Source organism: Heterocephalus glaber, unplaced genomic scaffold (genome assembly GCF_053883595.1).
Source record: "Heterocephalus glaber isolate CG9 unplaced genomic scaffold, H.glaber_assembly_v1.0 deba00001442, whole genome shotgun sequence".
In the NCBI taxonomy this organism is placed as follows: Eukaryota; Metazoa; Chordata; class Mammalia; order Rodentia; family Bathyergidae; genus Heterocephalus; species Heterocephalus glaber.
This window is the reverse complement of record NW_028258296.1, coordinates 35,645,009-35,672,052: the sequence shown is the minus strand read 5'-3', so window position 1 is coordinate 35,672,052 and position 27,044 is coordinate 35,645,009. Positions and strand designations below refer to the sequence as shown.

Genomic DNA, 27,044 nt, shown 5'->3' with positions numbered 1-27,044 from the left:
CCCGCCCCCAGACCTTCCTCCCCACCCTCCCTCTGCCCCCCCCTTTCACGGCTCCGCGGCCATCCCTTAAAGGGACAGCCCACTCCTTTCTCAGAGCTGGCCGGAGCCCGGGTTACCCGGCGCCCGGAGGGTGGGTCACTGGGAACCGGTTGCTAAGGCTTTGTTGCCGTTCACCAATGGCTGGACGGGAAACGGGGGCCTCGGCCCAGGGGGGCCGGGCGGGGCCTGCACGCCTGGAACTTATGAATGAAACGGTGGGGCTGAGAGTGGATGTCGCGGGTCCTCCTTCCTCTCCTGCCCCTACAGTCCTCTCCCTCTCCAGATTTTTTTCCTGTTTCTTTCCGTCTTTCTCTCGCGCCCCACTCACCCGTGTTCTTCTAAACTTTTGTGTGGGCGCGCGCGCACACACTTAGAAAGCTCAGCTCTTCACGCCCTATCTCCAGCTAACCTTTAACCATCCCCAAACCCGCCCACTAAAGGCTCTGTAACTGTAGGGGACAGGGGATGGGGACGTTACCAGAACTTCTGCAATGAGTCCTGGGCTCCTGCGAGCCACGGCAGCACACGGCGAATTACAGGAAAGGTAGAGAATGAGACTGAGAAGAAGCTGAGCTTTGGGTCTGATCAGTGCTGCTCTGGGCAGCAAAGACAAAAGCCCCCAGCTTACCACACCTTTTATTCAGTACATCGGGAGAAACAAATGTAACAAATGACTTGCAGAGAGTTCAATAGTTCGCATTGGGATAAACAAGGTGTAACGGAAGGCTTGCAGAGAGTTCAGTACATCTCCGGCAAACAAGATGTTAATCAGTCCAAGAACAATGAGGAACTGTGCAGATGTTTGTTCTCCCAGGATGTTGCTTGTCCTGGAGAATCACAGCATCACTGGATCACTGAAGTCTCAGTTGTGACCGGAGGCCAAACTGGAGTTATTCTGTAGCTTGGCTGTAGGCAGAGAACTAGGCAACCACATGATTTTTCCCTAGAATTATGTAGCATTGCTCCCAACATGTAACTTTGTTTGAAAGAGAAAGGGGGGGGGGCTACCTCTTAGCCCAAACGTCCACGGGCTGATTTTCTCTACACAAATTAGATCTGATAGAACTCGGGCTTTGTTCTCACGGTAGTGGGGGAGATTCCTTCCCATCAGTTCCTGGCCTCTCCTTTGGGCCACCACTGTGAGCACAAAATCATCACAAATTCCTGATCTTTATATTTGCTCTGGCCCTGAGTGGGCGAGGGCGGGACCGCTATAGTCCACCCTGGGTGGAGGAAGAGGAGGAAAAAATATGTCCCCAAGGGAAATTAGCCCAAAAGAATTTCTTTGCGTAGTCGCAGCTACAGCGCTGCAGGGAGGTGGGGCCCCTTGCAAAAAGGCCTTTGACTCGTTTCCAAGCATGGCTCTTTCCTTCAGTTTGAACAACTTTAAAGCGGGTGTCCCCTGGACCTGCCTAATTAGCCCTCAGCTCTTCATACGAAAATGGCGCTACAGCCCCACTACCAGAGAGCATGCGCTCTGAGGGCTCCTCCGGAACCGGTTAGTACCCGCCTTTTTCTTCGCTGTGGCTTCTTTCTAGGAAAAAAGGGGACGCACACCCGAGGAGGGGACTGACTGACTTTCAGGGAGTGAAGCTCAACTCAGTGTCTTTGGCCATTAGCCTGCTTTTGGGGTCTCTTCAAAGGCTAATCAGGCGCAAAAACGATAAACTAATATTACTTTTATATTCAGAAAAATTATTCAGAGCATCTCAGTTATTCTAACCAAATATGTCCTTGTAAAACAGTTAAAAACAACACTGTTTTATACTAACATCTAAATCTTTAAACTCTAACCTCAGAGTCACGTAAAGCTGAAAGAACTACTAAAAGCACCTGCTAACATCCCCTCATTTTCATATAATGAAGAAAAATATCTTAAAAGTTTTTAAAGTTGTAAAAGTTCTGAAAAGATAAGTGTAATGAGCAGTAAACTCTGTGGAGATGCAATCCAGCTCTCAAATATATTGTCCAAGCTCAGTGGAATTTTACCTGATGTTTACTCTCCCAAATCTTAATGTCAACAAACATGTTGGCCAATTCAAATCATTATTGAAAGAATTCTAATTGAGATTTTTATGTGAAAAATGTAGGAAAACAAAGTGTATGAATCTCTCAAAAAACATATAAATCCAGTGATGAAAATCTATTTGCAAAGTTGCTTATTTAAAAGTCTTGTAGAATCTAAACTCAAGTTCTCTAAGAATTTTTTTGTCTAAGTCTTGTACTAGAAAAAAGTGCATTAAAAGTAGGGGCTAACATTTTAAGCATTCTTGCCATGTTAAAGGGCTTTGGCAGATTTCCACGGAACTATATTTTTTGTCCATAGTGAGGGTATATTTACAGTTTTATCTTGCATCCTGATTCTCTAACATTCATATTTGATCTTGGCCATCTGTGGATGCCACTTACATGAGATTAAAAGAAAGCTGCTGAATATGAACAAAGGTACCAGTTCTACCAACCAAAACCCCACTTCTTTTTTGCCTTCCCTGTTGCTTTCAAAGTATGAAACTAAAGCAGATTTACATTTCTCTAGTAACCACACTGAGCTCCTGATGCAGGTTCCATTGAATCATCTTTAGTTGTTCATAAAATAATAAAGCCTGCTTTTCAGTTTTTAGACTAGTCCTAGCAACAGCTTTGTAGTTCCAAGACTTAACATTTACAAGATATTCTGTATGTTTCCAAAATAGTTTCTTTTGTTTTTCCTTTCAAAAGTCCCATTAATTATTTTGAGCTATTGTAAATGCCAAGAATATGGACTTGGTATTCTTACCTTATTAATTGTACCACATAACACCCTAGCATTCAAAAGATGAATAATAATCCTATATGAATGAGAACTTACATGTTATTTTTAAAGTATGTGACTTCTAAAATAAACTTTTTGTATATAATGAAAAAAAAAGTAGGGGCTAGGCATGGTGCTACACCCCTCAGGAAGCCAAGACAGGAGGATTGTCTCAAGTTGGAGACTACCCTGAGCTACATAGTGAGTTCAAGACCCCCTAAACTAGTCAGCGAGGCCATGTCTCAAAAAATAGAAGTAGAGGGCTAAGGGTGTAGCTCCGTGGTAGAGTGTTGGGTTTGATCACTACCATCATAAAATTGTCTTCAAAAAATAGAAGTTTGAATTCTCATTCAGTGCATACATTCTGAATTTCATAAACAACCTCATGAAAAGAGCTCCAAGTCTACATTTTCAGAGAAGCCAAACTTAACTGAATACTCTGGTGTTATTTTCTAAAATGAATTTACAAAATTCATTTATTTTTTTCATAGAATCCTATGTTGGTGATGAGGGATGAACTGCAACGTAACACATAGAAATCCTTATGATAAATGAAAATTTAAAAGTTTTTGCTTAACATATTTATCGTATGAATATTATAGTAAAAATTTTAATGTAACAAATTGCTATAAGTAATCTTTTTAATGTTACATTAAAGAAAAGTAAATGTCAGTACAATCGAATCTCTCAAAACCACACAATGTAAAAGTATTTTAAAATTCTAGAAGAAAAATGTGAACAAGACAGTGCACATGCAGCACCCACATACATACCGAGGTGCTAATGAGATCATAAAACACATTATTCCCTCAACTATCATGAGGTCAAGGTTCCTAGGTGTTGTAGTTTCATAATAAAGGCATGCTTTTACATTTTATGAAGAAAGATAATGGAAGAAACTCTTTTCCAACCACCCAACTTAATATAAATGTAAGGAATGGACTTTCATTTAAGCAACAGCAAAGAAAGGTGTATTACACATAAAGAAAATAGTAAGAGGTTTAAGACATCATCCAACTACAGAAAAGGGAGAGAATGTTACATGCAGAGATCCAGCAGGTAAGTATAAAAAATATCCTGAGTTATAAAACAACATTTAAGTTTAACGCAACTATCTTTTAAGCGCAGCCTCAAAAAGCAGCTTGGGTTTGAGCACCTGCAGAGCTAGAAAACTGTACCAGAGACAGCTCCAGATGACGTCAGCACCCTCCAGGTGTAATTCTTCCCCTTGAGGCTGTGCCTAAGACTCCTAGTCAGTCTCACGCATAACAACTCTTCAAAACTGCAAAGCAGCTCCCTTGACCACCCCTTCCCCTTAGAGTACCCCGGATTAAAATCTTCATGCTCTCAACCTCTTCTTGCATCACACAGGTTCAAGCCTCCTCACTTTCCAGTCCAGTTTCTTCAGTTTGCCCAGCTTCTCATAAAGTGCGTCCCAGAATGCAATGCAGGCCCATGGTGACCTGGTGTGACCAGTTCTGAGATCAGAAAAAATTTTTTTAAAAAATACAAAAAAAAACTGGTGGTAGATTCAGATGGGAGCAAAAACAATGTAAACATAAAAGAACTTCTCTCACTTAGCTACAAGGAAAATATTCTCTCACTGGAAGAAGGCAAGGAAAAATGAGCACAAGATAGTCAAAGACCTGACAGCTGTGAGATTTACATATTCTGTTCTTTTAAAATTATCATTTCTCTGCGCTAGCCTCGCAAGCGCAAGGTCCTGAGTTCAATCTCCGGTACCAAATAAATAAATAAATAAATAGATAGATAGATAGATAGATACATAGATAGATTTATCATTTCCCGTTAGAATATATCATTAGAATGTACTTGTTCAGTAGTGATGACAAATTAAGCAAAAAAAAGAAAATATAGAATATATGCTCTGAATTCTTTCTGGAAATTAATTTCAGATTGAGTAGGAGACAAGAAGCAGTAGAAATGTATACTGCTAAGTAATTTGGAGTTCACTGCAACTTGAATTGTTTACATTTTGATAGTTAATTCCTTGTCTGATGCCAAAACTAATCTAAAGCAGCTTTCAGTAAAATGTATAAACAGCTATGTAACTCAGTGTTGGACCATTTTTGCCTAGTGTACTCAAAGGCTTGGGTTTGACTCCCAGCACAGCAAAAAAATAATAATAATAAAATAAAATATATATGCAAAAAGATTATTACAGTGGAACCAGATACCAAAAATATATAGATAGTGTGGCTCATAACCAACCAGCTAACACCTTGGCCTGAACCAGCATCACACAAATACGGGTTTAAGAATTCCAAACCATCCAGCCCTTGGGAGGTAGATCTTGATTAGAGGCCTGCCTAGGCTACATAGTGAGATCCTGTCTCAAAGAACAACAGGAAAAACACAATCAAAGAAGAACCAGAAGGAACCCAAAAGACCAGCTAGTTAGAATTTTCAAACTCCACAGTGCCCAGGGAATTTAGCAGAGGCCTGACCTGGGCAGGGAGAGGGGGTGTGATTACTCAGAGCTTCTCTGAGCTTTTATTTGTTAAAGATTATGCAGCAAAATAGAAGGAAAAAAGAAGAAACTGAGGTTTGTAGTGAATAACAGATTTTCTAAAGTCATGTGATTGGTTGGTGGTAGAAATAAGACCAGTATTCATTATTTGCCCTAGTACAAAGAGCTTTCTCTTAATTTTTTCCTAAATTATCTTTCATTGTTTAGTTTATTGGTCTTACATTTTTAAGATAATAAAGTGTCAATAACATATGCATAGCATCTATAACTATTTTCTTCAAAACATTTAGAGAAAATACTGGAATACTTTAAGCTTGGAATGAAACAATAACAGATATAATGTCCCCCTTTGCTATTGTTCTCATTGGCTTCTATTAAAATTTGAATTATATGCATGAGGCCCTGTGTTCAATTCCCAGCACTACAAAAAAATTGCTGATTGTTTTTCCACCACTGTGATTTATTAATAGTGTAGTAGCATTCTACAAACTGTGGTTTAAGAAATACTGGTTTAGTGAACATTAATTCTTTGGAGGATGCGAGCTGGGGATGGAACCTAGGAGTCACACAAGCTGGGCAGGTGCACTATCACAGAGCTACATCCCCAGCCCAGTGATCGCCACTTCTAACAAGTTAATTCATAGTCACCTCCTTCTTCCCGAATGCAACCAACAAAGAATGATGCAGATGTAGAAGGTAAAAGACAGATTCATGGACTGGGCTGTAGCTCACTGGTAGAGTGCTTGCCTGGCATATATGAGGCCCTGGGTTCAATCTCCAATACCACAAACAATATAAAAATTAAAAGGAAGAAAGAAGGAAAGAAAGATTCATGACCATTAGTAGTCAATTTATTGTCCAGTATGCTAATTTTTCAAATAGCCTAACAATTCAATGCATTTTTTAAATTTTACAGAATGTATCCATCTGCATTTATTTTGAAGTGAACTTTTTTCATCCAAAAAAAATAATAATAATCCATGCCTGGTGGCCCACAACTGTAAACCCAAAATTCTTCGAAGGGGTGGGTGGTGGAGCAGGAAAATCGCAAGTTCAAGCCCAGCACGGGCAATTTAGTGAATTAGTGAGACCTGTCTCAAAATAGAAATAAAAGGGCTGGGAATGTAGCTCCACGCAAAGGCCCTAGGTTCAATCTCCAGTGCCACCAAAACAAACACACAAACAAATATACATATATTTCCTCACCTGCCATCACCACCTCAGCTATGACTACCTCCCCATCACTATGCTGAGAACTATCACTAGTGAGCCACACACTGGAATCTCAAGTTTCAAATGTTCACTCCCAAATGTACATTTAATACAAGTCTCTACTGTACACTACATATTTCTATGAGAAAAAGAGTAACAGTTAGTAGCTAAGGTGGTTTTTTGGTTTGTTTTGCTTTTTTGGAGACAAAATCTAGGCATGCACTTCAGGCTGGCCTTGAACTCACTATGTAGCCTTGGCTGGCCTTGAACTTGCAGCAGTCCTCCTGCTTCAGCATCCCAAGTGCTAGGATTATAGGTGTGCGGCACTGCATCCAGCTGAGTGGCTAAATTTTATTAAAAATCAAGCATAGAGGCCAGGGATTTAGCTCAGTGGTTTCGCCAGCTGCTGTGCAAGTGCAAGGACCCAAGTTCGATCCCCAGTACCAAAAAAAAAAACAGCCCCCAAAGCAAAAAAAAACCAAGCACAGGGTGGCCCTGGGATGTAGTTCAGTGGCACAGCGCCTGCCTCACAAGCACAAGGTCCTGAGTTTGATCCCCAGTACCAAAAAAATAAAACAAAAGTAAAAGACCAAGCATAGCAATTTATATCTCAGTTCTCACATCAGTCAACTATGATGTAGGAACTGTAATACTACTATTCTCACTTTAAAGATAAGAAAAACTGACACAGAACAGATACTCAACAAATAATTTAAAAATGAATAAAAGTGAATAATTAAAGTTTGGGAGATTAATATAGGTAAATCATCTAGATACCTGAATTAGTCTGTTTGTGGCCTGGGATAGTGGGGAAAATCCTGGACTTATAAGCAGAAGCCCAGAAAACACTCTTCCACTAGCAGTATACCTCATTTTGAATTTAGTATCCTCTGTTATTAAATAGAGATTATGATAATTTCTAATTCATAAAAATTTCAGTAGAATTAAATGAGTATAATGCTGTAATATCAGAGTATTCAAATATTTGTTATTGTTAAAGCATGCCTGGCAAGCACAAGATCTTGAGTTCGACTCCTGGTACCAAAAAAAAAAAAAATACAAAACTATTTCTAAAATCTAATTTTTAAGAGCCTCACATGATTACATCTACCTGGATCTAGATATTATTTAACTTACTCATAGGTAACAATATAAGTGAACTACAGACTCCCAGAGTGGTTCTTCTTCTCAACTGAAGATAACTCCACAGGGTGCACATTAATGTCATCTTTCATTTCTGATTGTCCCTGACTGTGACACCTTTCTCGAAGGCGTGATCAGGCCCAAAAGCCTCATTCAGCTTCCTCAGTGGATCCTAATTTCACAGCTCTGGTTCATTTTCTTTCATTGCTTCTGTTCCAGAAGCCAGGGACACAAATGTTGTTCCCTGTGGTTTCCATGGTGACCCTTGAGGCACCTTTGGAACGCTATATATTTTCCGGTGCCTTATTCCTGTGAAAACTCCAGGGAAAAATAATGTTTTCAGTAACAGGAGACCTTTGATTTCCACATTTCCAATCAAAAATACTATACTATTATTTAACAGAATCCTGCTGTTTGTTCTTGTTGTTATTAGCAACACCAATTATTTTATTTGATACACACAGGGGTGAGGTGGAGGAGAACTGCACTTTAAATATTTTGTGCATTAAGCCTTTCTATATGAGGAATCTATTATTCTTCAGAGTATATCTGAAGTATAATTTGTGTTTGTTAATATAGAATAACAGTGATATGAACAACATAATGCACAAAAAATAATTTCTATGTAGGTTAAAATACACATATTTTAGGTAAAATATTTCTCTTCATACTTGTTTCATTTCACATAACATCAGTATGCATTTCCTTTCTATCAGTGCATATATTCAGCAAATATTTGCTGTCCACTATTTGCTTGGCACTGTGCTGGATACTAGGATTGCAATGGAGAAGAGAATTCCTGATCTTAAAGATTTATATTCTGGAAAGGGCTATGGATAAGCAGTCAGGCTCAGAGCACTGGCAAGTGTGGGTGAGATGCAGCAGTACTGAGGAGCAAGTAGAGGCTCCCCAGGAATCCTTGCACAGACTCGGAGGTTGGTGAGATAGGACTTAGCCAGGTGGACTTATTCTGATTGCTGAGTGAGCCAAGCGGCAGCGAAAGTGTGAAGGAAGAAGACACAAGGGAACAGTTCCAAGCTAGGGGAACAGTATGAACATAGGCTGGGAAGTAATAGAAAAGCTAGTTCAAGATTTGAAGTTATTCCATTTGGCTCCAGCATAGAAGAGGAAGGAGAGAAAAAAGGACCTTAATAAGTTAGGTTATAATTTTTAGATTTCACCCAGAGGACAATGGGGCAAGAAAACAAATTATATTAAGTGGGGCCAGCCCTATCAGATGAGGATTTTTAGATTGCCAGATTCTGCAAAGTACCTAAACTAATTGTATTACTCTGTGCGTGCGTGCGTGCGTGCATGCGTGTGTGTGTGTTGCTGTGAACCAAACCCAGGGCCTCATGCACACTAAGCAAGTGCTCTATCACTGAGCTATACTCCAGCCCTTAAAGTTCTCCTAAATAGATTGAAAGTCTTTCCACTAATCCCCTAAGAAGCAGAACTGGAACAGGAATATAGACTAAACACCAGTTAATAAATCTTTCTTTTTACCTCTCACCATTAAAAAAAAAAACAAAAGAGAACTTGGCCAATTTTTGTAGAACATAATTAGTGACATAAGGGAAAGAATTAGCTGAGATTCCTGAAATTTGTTTTGCACATATGGAAGATAAAACTGTATAGAACAATGTGTATTCCAACCCCCCCCAAAAAAGTGATTATTTTTAATAAAAGGACTCTAAACAAATATAGAAAATACAATATATAAGAATTACTTCATTAATTTTCATTAACAAAAGTAATTTGGGATATGTGAGAAGTTGATTTCTAAAAAATATTTTTTTTAAACTTTTATAAGTAAGGAATTTCCATGAGTGATACAATTACTTGGGTTCTTAGAGAGCACATTGTTTGGTCTTAAGGTTTAAAAAAAGAGAAGGAAGAGAGGAAAAATGAGAGTGGCTATGATAGGTGACATGTGCCCTGGAGTCCCTAGAGAGACAGTCAGTCGCAGGCTTGCCCACTGCCTGTGAGGGAGGAAACACCAGTGTGCAGACACAACTCTCACCTGACACAACTGTCTGTGTCCTGGGAAGTCTTCCTTGGTGTGCTTACACAGTTTGCTTGATCATGTTTTCCCAAGGGCCTTTGCCTCACCACTGCCCTTTACAGCATTCCTCTGAAAGTGATGTTAGTTCCTAGAGCATCATTAACCTAAGTATTATCCACTTGCCTACTACAGTCACACACACACACACACACACACACACACACACACACGCACACAGTTTGACAAGAAAACCCATGATTTACCAAGCTGACTCAACCATTTCCTAGCACTTTAATTGCTCCTGGCCAGAACTTTTCTACCTCTAAAGACGTCTTGCTCCTGCAGCAAGCTCTAGGTCTGCACATACTACCACCACTTATACAGTTGCCAAAACAACACCAAGTAAAAGGTCTTCTTTAGCTACATACAGTGACTGTAATCTCAGCACTGGGAGGCTGAGGCAGGAGGATAACAAGTCGGATCCCACCCTGGGCAACTGAGGAACTTAGTGAGATCCTGTCTCAAAACAAAAAACAAAAAAAGGACCTGGGATGTAGCTCAGTGTGAAGGCTCTGGGTTCAACTCTGGTATCACACACACAAAAATCATCTTTATTTTCCCCACCAAGGTAATCGCTCCACACAGTTTGCCTGTTCTGTGTTCATAATGTATCCTGAATCCTTTTACTTTTGTTCTCAAGGTAAACACCATTCCTTCCCCTAGATTTCTGCATAGCCAAGAGCTGCAAATCTTTCACTTGTGCTTCAATCTGTAGGGAAGACTTTGGTCCAGTTGGAATTCCTCCACTGTTATATTAAAGGGAGGGAGGAGGTCTCAGGGAGAGGGCTTATTTGAGTAAACTCTTCCCTCACATCCTGGGAAATTGACTAGGTGTCCACTGCCTACTCTTGGTCTGCAGGATGAAGTCAATACCCAGGACCAAAAAAAAAAATTGTTTTTCAACAATAGTATATTGCACACCGTGTTATGAGTCAGAGATGCAAGTGAGTTCCCTATGAGTTCATCAGATATGCCCAAGCATGTATAAATCACAGTGGTGAACATGGCTTATGCACATGCTGGAATCCCTGCTACTCAGTGATCAGAAAAGAAGTAACAAGCATGAAGATAAAAGTTGAGAGGAAAATAGGGAGCCAAGGTTAACTCCAGAATTATGACTCTTTCATTGGCTGGACTGTGATTCCATTTTCTAAAAGAGAGATACAGGATATTCATGCAGAGAAGGAGTCAAAGGAGCTCTGTTTGTGTTTTGTACAATTGGAAGTACTTCCTGGACAATGAGATGGAAATATGTATAAAGTATGCACTTGCATGTACAGATCTGCTGCTCACAAGAGGCAAATGGGCTTGACAGGCAGGTTTGAGATTCTCCAAAGAACAGGCACAGTCTACACTGCAGAAAATAATGAGGTGATAAATAACACTGCTTCTGAGACAACCTGAGTCCAAGTCCTGGCCCCACTACTTACTAGTGGTGGACCTTCTCTGTGCCTCAATTTCCTAGTCTATAAAATGGGAATAGTAACAAGACCTACCTCATTACATCATGGAGATTGTGATGTTAATCTTGGTTGTCAATAGCCATTAAATTAGTACAGCACACTTCCAGATGTATGGGAGGGGGTCCAGAAGCCGCTGGCATGTGAGACAGCAAACTGATAGGAAGGCTCACCAGAATGTGTGAGTAGCACCATCTAGTAGGCTGAGGGACCAGATGGTTGCTCTCTCTCTCTCTCTCTCTCTCCTCTCTCTCTCTCTCTCTCTCTCACCCACTACAGTGAGTGAAGAGTGAGTGAGCAGGACCCTTCAGCATATACTCCCAGTTGTCAAGCAATGGAGCCACCCAACAATGGACTAATACCTCTGAAACCATGAGCCAAAAATAAACCTTTCCTCCTTCTAAGTTGATTTTCTTGCGTATTTTGTCACAATGAGGAAAGTGAACACAAAAATGAAACCATTTTGTTTGTAAAGGGCTGCCTAGCACATGGTGAACATTATATACATACCTTTCAATAAAAGCTCTCCCCAAGGAAGAGTACATGGAAGAAAAAAATGAGCAAAACCCGAACTAACCATATCAATACTTAAAGATGTGAGTAAAGAAAGTACTTTTTTTTTCTCAGTACTCTGAATTATTTAACCCAGGGACTTTGCACTGAGTCACATACCTAGTTACATACTCAGCTGTTTTTAATTTAATTTTTTATTTTGAGACAGGGTCTCACTAAGTTACCCAAGCTGGGCTTAAACTCACGATCCTCCTGTCTCAGCCTCCCAGAGTACAAGGATTACAGGCATGGGCCACTGGCCCAGGCTAAAAAGAGGTATTCTTGGAGAAAATGAGAAGATGTTCTAGACACCAAAACTGAAACACTGAGAGGACAGAGAGGTGATGCAATAGTCAAGGCTCAACTCCTGTTGCAAAATTCTCCACAATTAAAATGGGCAGGCTCTCAGAGAATTTTAGAAGTATAACATATTTAGTTCTACAGGAATAGAGAGAAGGGAAGTATGTATAAAAAAACAGAGTGTGTTCAGTATGTTTTACATACTTATAAAGAAGTCTCATATTTTAATTGAGATTGAGTGTGTTGCATTGGGAAAAATCACCGTCTCTCCTGAGGAGTTAAGTAACTATTCCAACCATCATCTGTCTACCTCACAGACTCTAGGCTGAATAATTAATGCTCATAAAGTGTTCTAAAAGCAAAATCACTTAAGAACCCAGAGCATTACTCTCATTAATAATTTCCTGGACTTTACATGACTAGAGATCACAGATGCAAAATTAATGTATGAAATTAAACCTTCGCTCTCAGCCCCATACCCAGCAATGCACATAGTGTGCTAATGCCTTCCAAATTCAGGAAACAAAGATTTTTTTTTTTAAGAATTTGAGTTTTGGTACTGTTTCTACTCACACTTCCAACCAAAGTGATAGGCGATTCCCACACTAAACAATGCTCTGCCAACATCAACTCGGTGTCCTGCAATTCAATTCCATTCTGACACAATTTGTGTGGAGTAATCACTCAGTCCCACATATCAAGGTCTCAGTCCCACAAGACTGTCCCACTTCAGATACAGGTCGGAAGACCCAGGTTGCCACTTGTACTTCTGACCAAACAGCTATAAGACAAGGGTTCTTACAACCTCTCTCTCGTGTCCAATATTTGCCAGAATAGTTTAGAGGACTCAGAAAAACATTTTAGTTGCACTACTAGTCTATTATGAAGAGCTAATAAGAGAGGTGCAGGGAAGGTATAGAGGAAAGAATGAAATTTCCATGCCCTCTCTGGGCACATCACCTTCCCAGCAGCTCCATGTGTTTACCAGTTGTAATCTCTCTGAACACCATTACTGGGGTTTTACGGAGGTTCCATTAGGACAGCATGGTTGACAAGTTAGTGGAAATAGGTAATTGAACCCAATCTCAATCCCTCCCTTTTCCCTAAAAGTCCAGAGGTGGGGCTGAAAGTTCCACGTGGTTGGTTTCTCTGGCAACCAGCCACCCTCCAGAGTCTGCCTGCAGACCCACTAAGAGTCACCTTAGTAGCATAAACTTGGATATGGTTTAAAGGGGCTTATGCATAATAAAAGATCCTCCTATCACCCCTATAACTCTGGAAATCACAAGAGATTAGAAGTTCTGTTTCAGGAACCCGGGGCAAAGGGCAAATATATGTTTATTTCCACAGGTAGAAAGAAAAGCCTAGGGATTATTTGCAAAAAGGAAGTTGTCTAGATCGTCCCATTTTCTAATGCCTTGACAGTATTGGTCCAAAATTACGTGTTAAGAAGAGGCTTTTAATCACAAATTGTGTAAACTATAAACTTAGTGTTTATTAACAGAGAGCCATGTGAGCTCATTAAATATTAGATTATATCTGAATATACAGTGTCTTAATTTAGGTTCCCCCAGAAGTGGATTCAATTGAAGTGGATTCAATGAAGCAAAGAGTCAATTGCAAAGAATTTATTTGCAAGTTACAGAGAACACCATCCAGGAGTGGGGAGGTGGGGCAAGGAAGGGAAGACAATCAGTAGCAATTGCACCTTCCCGCCTGGCTAACGCCATGGGCAATGCAGCTTTTTTGTCATGGATACACTGGGTGATGGTATAAAACCACCAGCTTCAGAAGTACCCTCATACATGCCCGACTAAATGGCAAAGGAACTGAGGTATTTATCTGCCAATTAATATCCCAGGGATATTAATTTCCTTGCGTGATACCGTTTGGTGCACGAAAGATTCACATAAACTCCTCAGGCATACAGAAGCACATACTGGCAGATGAAAGTCTGAGAAACCAGAAGAAAGGATGGTGCCTAGTGTCAAAGAAAAGAGAGAAACAAAATCAGAAATGGCAGGTGTCTGAGCTTGTTAATTAGGGTGTTCTCTGCTGCCTTTTGTGGCAGAACTCCTAAAATGTTTCTATCTTCCTTGTCACCAGTGCCTCTCAGCTCATCTTTCTTGAACACATGCCAGTCAGGCTTCCATATGCACATTCCACCAAAATGGTTCAAAACAAGGTCACCAGTGACCCATATATGTGTGATTTCTCTCTCTCTTTTTTTTTGGTACCCGGGATTGAACTTGGGTCCTTGCACTTGCACAGCAGGGGGCAAAACCACTGAGCTAAATCCTTGGCCCCACCCATATATGTAAATCCAGTGGTGAAGTCTACATCTTCACTGTGCTTGACCTGTTGGTAGCATTTAATTCCATCCTCCCTTCCTCCTCTTCTGATCACTTTCCTCACTCTCCAGGACCATACCTGCTGGTTTTCCTGCTGTCTCCCTGACTCTTACTTTAGCCTCTGTCCCTTCTCACTTCCTCATCTTTTTAAAATTGGAGTACCTCAGAGCTCAGAGCTGTATACTTCTTATCTCAGCATGCTCTTTATGATCTCATTAAGTCTTGTGGCTTTTAATTGTGATCTGTTTGCTGACTGGAAAATGTTTATCTCCAACCTTGACCTTTCCCACTGATTTCCTGACTTACATATCCAACTCAACACTAGACATTTGCACTTGAATGTCTCAAGGGCATCTCAAACTTAGTGTGTCCCCAAATAAATTCCTGGTCTTCATTCCAAAACTTGCTTGTACAATCTTCTTCATCTAAGTTTACAATAATTCCATCTATCCAGTGGCTTAAGCCCAAAACCTTGGATTTATTCTTGGATTTATTCTCTATGTAACACATACCACATCTAATCTGCATCATATTCTGCCTTCAAATATAATCAGAACTGGAACAATGCTCCAATAAGCACCACTATATCCAAGCCACCATCATCTCTGAATAAACACAACAGTCTCCTAACTGGCTTCCCTCAAAGCAGCCAGCAGGATCCCTTTAGAACACTGTCAGATCACATCGTTTCTTGGCTCAGAACCCTGGAGTAGTAGTGTCCTGAATCATTCAGAGAAAAAGCCGAAATGTTTAGAATGGCATCCAAGGCCCTAAACAACAGCTCCTCACGCATCCCCTATTACACTCTGAACCCATCTCATCCCACTCTGCCCTTTATTCTTACTCACTCCAGCCATACTGGTCTTTGCCGGTGCTGGAACATCCCAAACACACCCTCCGTCTGGCCCTTTCCCTTGATGCTCCCCAGCCAGGGCTCACTTCCTGTGGGTCCTTTCTCACGAACCTTCTTCTCAGTGAGTCCTTCTCTGACCTCCATTCTAAAAGTGGTCCCCACATCCCCACCAGCACACCTATCTCACTACACATGGATTTTTCTCCATACCATCTATCACTTTCAAAAATACTGAAGAGCTTACTTTTTTGTGGTACTGAGGTCTGAATACAGGGTCTTTGCCACATCTCTTGTTTTTTTTTTTTTTTAAGACAGGTTCTTGCTAAGTGGTTAAACTGTCCAGGCTGGATGTGAACTTCTGGTCTTACTGCCTCAGAATGATGGGATTACAGCTATGTGCCATCACACCTGTCTCTTTACTTATTGGGATAACTTGTTTTGTTTTGTTTTGAGACAGCATTTCACTATGTAGTCCAGGCTGTCCTTGAATTCACTATGTAGCCCAGGCTGGCATTGAATTTGTGTTGATCCTCCTGCCTCAGCTTCTCAAGGGCTGGGATAACAGGCATGCACCACCATGATCAGCTTCTTTCCTTATTTATTTTGATCATTATCTGTTTCCCCTACTAGATTATAAGTTCTATTCAGCAAGAATTTCTCAATATCCTCATGGCTGCGTCCTCAGAGCCCAGTACAGATCATGGCATGTAGTGGTTCCCCCAAAAATATTTTCATTAACTAACTAAATTGCTTAATTAATTAAACTGATTTCAAAAACTAATTAACAGCAAATAGTGAGGACAGAAGTGAAACTGAAGTTGCTTGAGAAGTGACTGAAAAAAGAAGAATATGCAAGCGATCATGATAGCTGGTGCTTTTTAAAACAACTTGGAATGAGAAGGGAAGATGAGACATGAGGAAAGGTCTGAGGATGCTGAAAGATCATTGCTTCTCAGCCTTTTGGCTAAGATGGAGTAGAGAATGTTGCAAGAGTAAAGGAATGTTCTGTTCTGTTCTGCTTGACGCTGTTATTCTTGAACACACTGGTGAAAGAAAGAAGAGGTAGCCAATGCAGACAGTCTGAGGACAGAAGGAAAATCTAAATCATGTGAAGAAATGGAAGTGAACAAGGTCAAAAACGAGGGAGATCAGCCTTGACCGTGTGAGGTGATTGCGTTGGGTTCTAAGACAGAGATCAGTGATCTTTAACTTCAAAGGACATATAATAGTTCAAAGGACATATAATAGTCCTTGCAGGTTACACACATAATCTCTACTCCAACTACTCAACTTTGCCATGGTATTGAAAAAGGAGCCAGACTGAATACTTAAACAAATGGGTAGAGCTGTCTCCTCATATAATTTTATTTGCAAAAACATGTGACATGCTCAAGGGCTGCAGTTTGTCAACCTCAAATCTAAGATTACACAGACTGGACTGTCTTAAATATGATATCTGAGAAGAGGTAAGAATAAGTACAAGTGTAGACAAGTTTGTGAATAGGATGAGCAAGTGGTAGAAATGATATGGTTGTGTAATTACTTCTACTTTCCTTATAGATTAGTGCTGCAATGAGAATGAGCGTGAGACTAGGTGGAGGTTTTGTGGCAAGTGATGAGCTATGGCCCCAGCCCCTGAAATACTAACAGAAAAGAATGGAGGTGTAAGAAAATACTGCCTAGCTGAGATTAAAACCGGTGCATGCAGCACCGGTGCTTCAATGTTGGGAACAGAGAGGGTCCACAACCTGCAAGAGAAAGGAAGCTGGATCTGGTGTTGGCTGACTCCCCTAGCACCTACTTTCTTCTTCCTCTAACAGCACCCAAATTTTCCCTTTGAAACACCCATCTCTCAACCAGGATCAACACACCTGGTTGTTGTGGCACCACTGACCTCATTCACTCCACCTCAGCTCTGGAGCTGGGCTCCGGCAGGCTTGGTAAATCAGCATGCCCTCCCTATCTCCAGCAGTGGTCACAGTGACCACGTTGGAGATCAAGAGGGAGTACAGTTTGAGCTAAGGAGAGAGCATGAATCTCAAACTCTACTAGATGAACCACTCTTGAGTGACAGTACAGGGAGGAAAGGCAACATCTAGAAATCTTGCCACCATTTTGCAATGAAGCAGAATCCAAAGAGAAAGCCAGCTATGAAAGACTGAGCAAAGAGAGAGATAGGAACAGGACTTGGTGACATTACTGCATGAACCACCACTACATGATGGAAGTGCTAATTTTTAATTTTGTGAGCCATGAAACTGTCCTTTCCCTTTGAACCCATCTGAATTTTTTTTGACAAAATCCAACACGCATTTATGATAAAAACCCTACAAAAAATTGGAATAGATGGTCTCGACCTCAAACTGATAGAAGCCAGCTACGAAAAACCAACAGCCAACATCATACTAAATGGTCAAAAACTGAAATCCTTCACACTAAAATCAGGAACAAGACAAGGATGTCCAGTTTCTTTTTTTTTTTTTTAATAGGAGATGAGAACGTCTTTATTGACGAGGGAAAAATAAGCTTTGCTGGTCACTCGCAGGACGAGGTCAGTAGGTGAGCACCTCCATTAGCTCATCATTACTCTCCCTGTAACTGGCTGATTCTGCAGGCTCGGCCTCTTTGCTGGGGTTCCACCCGGCCTCTGGATCTTCCACTCTGGCTCTTCTGTGCCTGACGCAGAGGGCGATGATGACAAGTATCAGTATCATAACCAGGGCTGCTAATGACCCAATGATCCAGTTGTATATACACATGCCTTCAAGAACATGTTCTCTGGCCATCCGAGGCATCTGCTGTCCCTTCTGCTTGCCATGGGCTTCTGTCCCCTCCGTGACCATGGGGTCAGAATACAGCTGCTGCTGCTCCCACTGGGCCTGGGACACCGTGGCCTCCCGCTGCTCAGTCAGAAGCATCAGCAGGTGGCGAGACATGGAGATGAGCTTGGCACAGGCGGGGGGCACGGGGGGCTCAGCGCAGTCCATTTTCAAAATGCTGATGAGCTGGGCCATGAACCATCTCACGCTGTCGTCAGGGATGAGTGGCTGCAGCAAGTGATTCAGCTGTGGTTCTAACCCGACCCCCAGGGACGGCAGCCCTGGGGAGGTGATGTGTGTGGGGGCCAAGGCCGAGCCCGAGGCAGAGTCTGCAGCAGACACACTCAGGTCCCCTGGTGCTGATGGGAAGCCACCTGGAGGGGAGTCCATGAGGCTCCTCCATGCCTGGAACCCAGGCCTCTTTGCTGGGCTCAGGCCACTGCGTGCATTTCCCTTGGTGAGCTGTGCCCTCGGGTTGGCCTGGGCTGTTCTGAGGGACACAGGGAAGAGAGTTTCAGCCAAGCGACGACTCTTTTGTGACTGCCAGGCAGGTGGAGTTGCCTTCATTCTTAGCACTCTGTCCTGCCCGTGGTTTAGAAACCGTATGCTGTGGGTGAAGTCTTTCACCCTGCTTCTCACCACAGGCTGGGCTCTGGCAGGGGTGGAGGTGGGGGACCTGCCCAGCCAGGGAGCTGGCAGGGAGGAAGGACTGGCTACCCTCTGTCCTTCTGTGAGGATGGAGAATCTCTCCAGGTTCCTGGGGCTGGGGGCCCCCATGATGCTGCTCCAGTTCCGTGACACTGGGGTCCCCGAGGCTGCTTGTGCAAGGGGCCAGGTGACCTGCCTGTCCCTGACCTGCTGCTTCCTCCTGTCCTGCAGCAGCCTTTTACCTGTGCCCTTCAGGCCCCTGAGGCCCCTGTCCACTGTGTGCAGCCTTCTTCCTCTCAGGTTCTCCACCATGCTGTTTTCCTGTGTCGGAGCCCTTCCCAGTGTTCTAGATATTTGGGGCTCCAAGGTGGGATCCAAAATGCTGCGCTGTATACGCCTGACAGTGTCTGCTTCCTTCTTAACCTCCTCCATTTTTTTCTGAATTTCTACATTTGACCCATTTCTGAGCAAATTCAGCTCTTCCAATTTGTTTTTCTTGGATTCATGGATAAAGGAGGAGTTCTTTATATCCTTTTTTAAAGAATCCGTGTTATCTCCATGGAATGCATTTGGAAAAAGCCTTGCAATGAGTGGCAGTAGAACTGACTGCACATCCTCTGGGTTTCCCTCTGAGAGATAGGGCACCACGTAGCTGAGGGCTTTGATCACGTCACTTGGGTCATGAAACTTGAGCTGGTCGCTCATGATGCCTGACCAGGGGGCCACACTTTGCTGCGAAGATGACGTCTCAGACTCTATGCTCAGCTGGGGCCTGGGGCTGTTGTTCCGGGCCTGTAGTGCCTTTAAGAGCCTCCCATCCACAATCCCGATGGCTGGTGCCTCACGGCACCACATGGTTTCGGACAGAAGGGTGCTGTTACAGCCCAGCTTGACTGTCAGGTACAGCACCTCGATATCACTCTTAACGTGGCAGAGGCAGCTGGCTATGTGGCTCGGGAAGATCAGTTTTTGCAATTCCAGAGTCATGGTGAGGATCTTCTCCAGCACTATAGGGGACACATATGTTGCTCCCAAGTCTAGATATTTTAATGCTGGTAATTTAAAAAAATATGGATCTTTGATAGTTGACAGAGGGTTATTGTTGAGGACTACTTGATGTAAAAACTGCATCCTGTGCCATGCATGAAATGTTCCGTAGCTGATCTGAGAAACAAAATTGTAACGAAGATTTAAAAACTGCAAAAAGGGTAGTGAGTCAAATGTCCCTCTTTTAATTGAATGTATTTTATTGTAGGATAAATCTAAGTACTGCAGGAACAGCAGGCCTGCAAAGGAGTCTTTTCGTAATTCAGTCAGGAAGTTTCCACTGAGATTTAGTTTCTCAACCCACTGGTATGTTCTCCAAACATTCTTATCAAGGGAAGAAATAGAATGTCCTTGGAAATTTAAGATGGTGAAGGTCCTGTTGTGGGCACTGGGCTCGAGGGCAGGCACCTCGTGCAGCCTGAAGGGGCTGAGGTCAGTGCAAGACAGGGTCTCCTCCTGGCAGGAACAGAGCTCACATATGTCCTTGTGTGTCGTGCTGCTCTGTGCACTTAGCACAGTTACAGCCTTCACCTCCGCTGGTTGAGTGGTGACTTCAGTCAGGATTGGATGCTGAGCCTGAACCTGGTCTGGGCACGGCAGCATCACCCCAGTCTGTGTTACAGGAGCTGTAGATTTCTGCAGGGACGGAGAGTGTGCAGCCCCTGTGGAGGGCACGGCAGTGCTGCTGGGATCCACGTGGGAAGGTGGGCCTGCAACCGGGTGTGATGGGCTATGTTGAGTGGGCTCCTGACCAGGACTTGGAGCTCCCGTCTCCTGAGGCACTGGAGGTTGAGTGACAGGCTCAGCTGGGTCTGCAGGCTGGGAGGAGGGCATCTGCACAGCTGGAGGAACTCTAGCTTCTGCAGTCCACGGTGGAGTTCTGGTAAGCTGTGGGTCCAAAGGTCCAACTGTGCCCAGAATCAGGTTTGGTGGTGGAAGCATCACCTTGGCGAGCCTTGCGAGAACAGCTGCAGACCTCAGAAGCAGTTTTTGGAACCTCTCTCGCCAAGGTAGCTTGGCACGCAGACCTTGAGGTGGGGCGGCAACCTTTTCCAGCTGTGGGGACAGCTGTCCCGCAAACCTCTGAGGTGGAGACAACATCTTGGTGGGCACCGAGGAATCCGGGTAAACAAAGTCCCCAGGCTCTTCTGGGGGAGTAAGAGCAGTGAGTGATTCAAGCAGGAGATCAGAATCGAGGGAAGAGGGCTTATTAGCTGCTAGGGGCGCAGACTTCAGGTGAACTCGATATGGGGTCCAGCCTGGCTGTGGGACAGCCAGGATGGGCAGGCACATCTGTTGCCAGTGCAGCAACAGTGTAGCCCAGAAATAAAGCGAAAACATGACAGGGCAAGGGTCAGTCGCACAGATCTAGGCCAGTAGGGTGCTGACCCTAGTCTGCTAGAACCTTTCTGGCAGCCACCTGTGTGCCAAGTGCCTTGGTAACGGTGCTCACCCACATTCTGCCACACCCCACCCGTTCTGTATGACATCATAGTGGAGGAAACCTTTCTCAGGGCTGCCCATCAGTGCCCAGGCCTGACTCTCTTTCCCTTAAAAGGTGACAGTGGCTTTTCGCAGGGCCTCTTCTCCATAGCAATGCCAACGTGTGGTCTTGGGCCTGCACTAGCCATTGGGTGGGGTGGGGAAGAGCTTCCCATGGAAGTTAGGGCTTGGTCTTGGGATGCTCAGAAGTGTTGCAGCAGAGAGGAGCAGCTCTGCGCTATAGCCAAGTGTTACAACTCAGGGTGGTGGCTCCGAAACACAGCTCTGAGGCACAGCTGAGCTTTATTGCTCAGTGTGGCAACTCCGGGTCACAGCTCTCATTCTTTGGAGACTTGAGAATCTGATGGTCAGTTGAAGAGGTAGAGATAAGCCTTTTAGTAGAGGAGTCTGAGCACTCTACCAGAAATGAGAGCCTCCTTATATAGGGAGCCACAGGGTAGGTGAGCATGCTCATTGAAGCAGGGGTGTGTGTGTGTGTGTGTGTGTGTGTGTGTGTGTGTGTGTTACAGTGTTACAGAACATTTCTGACAAGGTCCAGAGCTTAACAGAACCTTCTTGTGAGAGGGCAGGGCTTAACAGAACATTCCTGAAAGGTCACACAGTTCAAACAGCCACACACCACTTTGATACACTGGGCAGGAGCCCAGCCACATAAACTTACATTTCCAAAACAAAACATTCTGTGGAGAAAAAAAGTGGAGGCAAGGCCAGGGCCTGTCTTACTGTTTAGCACTGCTCTATCAGAAATAGTGGTCCAGCCCTGGCAACTGGAGCTCTTCCCCCTCCACCTGAAACCCAGAGTGAGTCTTCCTCCCCTTGGCTGCACTACTTCCAAGCAAAATCAAGATCAGGTGGGGTGGAGGCAGGAGAGCACATCTGAAGGCGATTTCTTCCACAGTGTTGCCATTTGCTCTGAACTCAGTAAGGGTTCCATGTTTCAGAACTCACTCCTCTCCATCAGATTCGGGCTTCATAGACATCCCCACTGTGATGACTTCACAGTTTCAAAGGGAGTTCGAACCCGGGACGGAGACCATGGGACCAGTAGATACTTCAGCTCAGAAGGCAGGGGCAATTTTTATTCTCCAAGAACCACAACGCCCTGGGATACAATGAGCAAAGCTTCAGAGAACGCACTGCAAGGCTGGCCATGTAGCTCACTTGTGCTGTACCTGCCTCACAAGCACAAGGTCCTGAGTTCCACCCCAGAGCCATGATGCACACTTTTGGGAAGGCGCCTGTCAAAGCCTTCTGAGCAGCAAGCTTCTGGGCCACCTTCCTCTTCATAGCCAATGCCATCGGCCCTGGGAGATAGGCGTCACCACCAGCTGGTCGATGCCCGTCTTGGAGTTGTAGACCTTCTGCTTCACGAAGCCGGGGTCCGCCACGTAGTAGATGCCATCAATGGTCAGCAAGGTCTCCATGATGTTGGTGACAATCACGACCTTCCAGATGCCCGGCGGGGCCGAGTCGAAGATGCGGGTCTGCATCTCGCTGGGCAGGGCAGAGTACATGGGCAGGATGATCAGCTCGGGGACATCGGGGCCCAGCGACTTCATCCTCTCATACAGGATCTCGCAGGCCGTGTCGATCTCTTCCTGCCTGGTCAGGAAGACCAGGATGTCACCTTCTTCAGCAGCCCGAAGAGCACGTCGGTGTGGATCGTCCGTTCGTGCACCTCGTCCAGCATGATGATGGCATACTGTGTCAGGTCGGGGTCGATCAGGCACTCGCGCAGCAGCATGCCATCCATCATGTACTTGATGATGGTCTGGGGGCTGGTACAGTCCTAGAAACGGATGGTGTAGCCCACCTCCTGCCCCAGGCAGCAGCCGAACTCCTCGGACACCTGCTTGGCCACGGACATGGAGGCCACGCGCCAGGGTTGGATGCAGCCGATCTTGCCCCAGGATGTGTAGCCAGCCTCAGCCAGGTACTGGGTGATCTGCGTGGTCTTCCCGGACCCGGTCTCGCCAATGACGATGAGGATCTGGTTGTCGTGGACGGCCTGAAGGCGTAGGAGATCCGGTCACGCACAGCCGCTGCGGACTCGGGAGAGCAGGCTGGGACAGGGATGGGGACCCGGACGCCGACCTCAATTTACTTTCCTAAGGCCAGTTTTTGCTCAGGCTTTACCATAGGCCAGGAATAATGGTAGACAGTCAAATGTACGTAAATTCTTTGGATTCTTACAATTGTTTAAAGTTAGAGGCATTACCTTTCTGAACTCATTCACTTTCTGACATCAGCTGATAACTTTTCGCTGTGACTCCCAAATTTCTATCTTCCAATTCAGAACTTCTAGTTCTTGTAGTTCAAAACTTTCTCCCAGCCTGGACAGGGACTCCTCCAGCTTCTGAACCTGGTTCAGCAGCAAGAGCATCGCCACCGCGAAAGCCACCACCGCCAGCAGCTGCAACTTGGGCGGCATCATAATCCTAAGGAGCCCCATGAAACCCGCCGCTCTCGGGATCAAGACATACCACGGGGGGCGGGGAGCGGGGCCCCGGAGGCGAGGGAGACCCGGGAGGAGCCCACCCGGCTGGAGAGCGGTGCGGAGAGCGCGGCGGGGAGGACGCTCCGCAGCGACTCGGCGCTCCGGTCCCCCGCCCCCAGGCAACAGTGCCAGCGCCGCCGGTGCCGCTTCCCCTCAGCCGGCTGAGCGGTCGCCCCTCCAGAAGCCCGCGCAGCAACAGCGCAGAGCGGCGGCCGGATTCTCGCCTGCCTCTGCTGCTTTAGTCCTCGACCTCCGCGCCCGCCAGCCTGCCTGCCTCCCTCTCCCTCCTTTCCCTCCCTCCAGGATCTTGGCCGCGTGCTCCTCCACCAGCGCTGCGGCTGCGCCACCCTCGGTCCCGCCCCCTCCTATCCTCGCCCATCCAGCCCATTTGAATTTTATTGTCTCTACTAGAGTTCCAATGGACTCAGACTTCACTGTTTTAAACATGCTATCTGAGAATTATCTGCACAGTATTATCTGAGGGTCAGTGTCGGCAATCCACATTTTAAAACAAGCACTCCTGGTGATTCTTTTGCATACAGCCTTTAATATAAGAAAAGCCACGCACAAGGGTATACACTATGGGGACTGAGCCAGGAGGACTGCAAGTTGGAGGCCAACCTGGGCAAGACCCCCATCTCGAAAAAAAGGAGGGAAGAGAAGGAGAAGGAAGGAATGAAAATACTGTAAGATAAAAGATTATTCTAAGTGGCTAAAGAGGCTGGAAATTCAAATTTTTAGCTAATTCATTATTTGCACAAATACTTGTTGAGCATCTTTGTACCAAGCATTGTTCTTGATGCTGGATATATAGCAGTATATAAAACGAACACACACACACACACACACACACACACACACCCACACCCCACACCCCCACACACAGTATCTCCCATTACATTTCGGGGCGGGGGGGGGGGTAAGGAGGTAGGAAGAACAGTAAATAAATAGGTGTGATAGGATATGATAAGAGCAAAGCTGAGTTCCAGGACACAAGACAAAGGGATGCTAGTTGATGTAGGGCAGTGAAAGAAACAACTAATAAAGTGCTATTGCAACAAAGAACTGAAGGAAACAAAAGAGTGAGCGCTATGCAGATATTTGGAGAAAGTTTTTTTCAAGTAGTGGAAACATCAGGCATCAAGCTCAGTGCCTTACCAGCTCAGTGCCTTCCATGATGCCACAGCTTTGGGAAGTCTGGAATGCCCTCTCTACCACCACTAATGCCAAAACTCTCTTAGCCAAAGAGCTTATATGCTACCTTTGTCACATTTAGTCACTTCCTTTCTTGTGCTCTCCAGAATTTTATCTGTTCCTCTCTTTGGTAGTGTTCATCATACCATGATCTGTAATAAGGGCACCCCAGTGCATGATGCCGAGTATAGTGCCCACACCATGTATGTTCTTCTAATGTCCCCAAATTTACAGTGCCTTGCATATATGAAATCCTTAATTGATTTATTACATAAGAAAGTAAGACATGTCTGAGGAATGGTGAGTAACCCGGCCTGGCTGGAACAAAGGACACAAGGAAGGAAGGGAGTTCTGGGATTTAAAACTTGAAATTTAGCCAAGCACAGTGGTGGTGCACATTTGTAATCCCAGCACTCTGGAGGCTGCAGCAGGAGAATGGTGATTTCAAGGCCAGCCTATGCTACACAGCAACTTCAAGGGCAGCCCAGACTACACAGTGAGACCTTGTCTCAAAAAAACTACAGAAAAAAACAAACAGAAATCCCCTAGAAATGTAATGGAGCATTTGTAATACCAAGCAGAGGTGTGAGGGGTGCTGAAACACAAACCTGCACCTCCCGGTTGAGACTCCATCTGTAGCAAATAAGGCTAACAGTGTTTTGTAAAGCTATTACCCAATAAGGGTGAAAAACAGTGCATGCAGATTTTTCACAGAGGAAAATGTGCTCATACCTTTTACCCTATTAGTCTGAAGTTCCGACACCATTGAGGCAAATTGAAAATATGACTTTGGAGTCAGACTTTTGTTTGAGTTTAGGCTCTGTCACTAACGGTGTAATTTGAGCAAGTTTCCAAACCTCTCTAAACCTGAGTTTTATCATCTATAAAATGGAGATATTACTATGTCTACATATTGGGTTAGAAGGATAAATGACATCACGTGGTATAAAGTACCCAGCCTTGTCACTGAGTTGAATGCTTACTAAATACTAGGCACTATGACGCATGACAGATATTGGGCAATCTAATCACCAAGTCTACAACCTTCTTTAGAGGTAAAATATTCTGCAGATAGAATAGCTGAGCCAAAAGCGGGCAACATATCAAAGTGTGTCATATGCACATTTGAAAATCCCACAATGAAACCAGATTTTCAAGAAAAAAAGTAGGCCGTATTTATTTTCCCTATAGGCTTATGCAGTGTGAAGACTGCAAAGGTCAAGTATTGTGAGATGCCCTTCTAAAAATTACAGAATTTTGGACAGGAATTATAACCAACATATCTGGCACTCTAAATTTAATAATCTAATTAGTTAAATAACTTATAACTAATTAAATAATTAGTATAGTAGATTTAAGCCTGCATTTGCCTTCTTTTCTTCTCTTTTTTCTTTTTTTCTGGTACTGGGTATTGAATCCATGGCCTTTGCACTAAGCTACATCCCCACCCCTTCCTATTTTTTATTTTGAAACAGGGTCTTACTAATTCACCAAGTTGTCAGTTTGAAATCGAATGTGCAGTCTTCCTGCCTCAGCCTCCCAGATTATAGGTGTGTGCCACTGTGTCTGGCTCCTATTTGCCTCTTAATGGGAAAAGGCCAGGAGAGAAGTAAGCCTGAGATTTGTAACACTAGAAAATGTCCTCAAGTGTGTGCCATTAAAAATAAAACTCACAAAACATTGTATTATCCATCTGGAAAGGGACATTGTTTTTTTTTTAATTGGTACATTTTATTGATTCATTTTAGGTATACACTTCCTTTACATTTATCATTGGGTGTTTGTACCTGTACATGATGTATCTTGGTTCTTATTTTTTTCCCCATTACCTGTGCGCCCTTCACCCCCTCCGCCCTTCCCTATTTACATAGATTTCATTTCCATTTTTTTCTTCTCATAGTTTTTCCTTTTCCCTCTTTTCCTTTCCCCTTCCCCTCCCTTCACTCCTTCATCTTTGGACCTTTTTTCCTATTTCAAATTATCAATTATTCATTTTAATCATTTTAACCCTTGTTTACACTATCAGTTTCTCACACTAGAGAAACTATTCGGTATTTACACGTGTGTCATATTTATTTC

At 43.9% G+C, this 27,044-nt stretch overlaps 2 protein-coding genes across 4 annotated transcripts in view; both read right to left on the bottom strand.

Annotated features, from left to right (window-relative positions):
• Positions 1 to 27,044, bottom strand: part of Cdc14a (cell division cycle 14A) — a 207,385-nt gene that overhangs the window by 171,193 nt on the left and 9,148 nt on the right. The window lies entirely within an intron of this gene.
• Positions 598 to 21,217, bottom strand: LOC110346566 (leucine-rich repeat-containing protein 37A2-like). Its single transcript, XM_087213191.1, has 2 exons — positions 14,484 to 21,217; positions 598 to 14,034 (listed from the first exon to the last, which is right to left on the bottom strand). Exon 1 carries the CDS (start codon positions 21,110 to 21,112, stop codon positions 17,810 to 17,812), a length of 3,303 nt encoding a protein of 1,100 aa, XP_087069317.1. The 5' UTR covers positions 21,113 to 21,217; the 3' UTR covers positions 598 to 14,034; positions 14,484 to 17,809.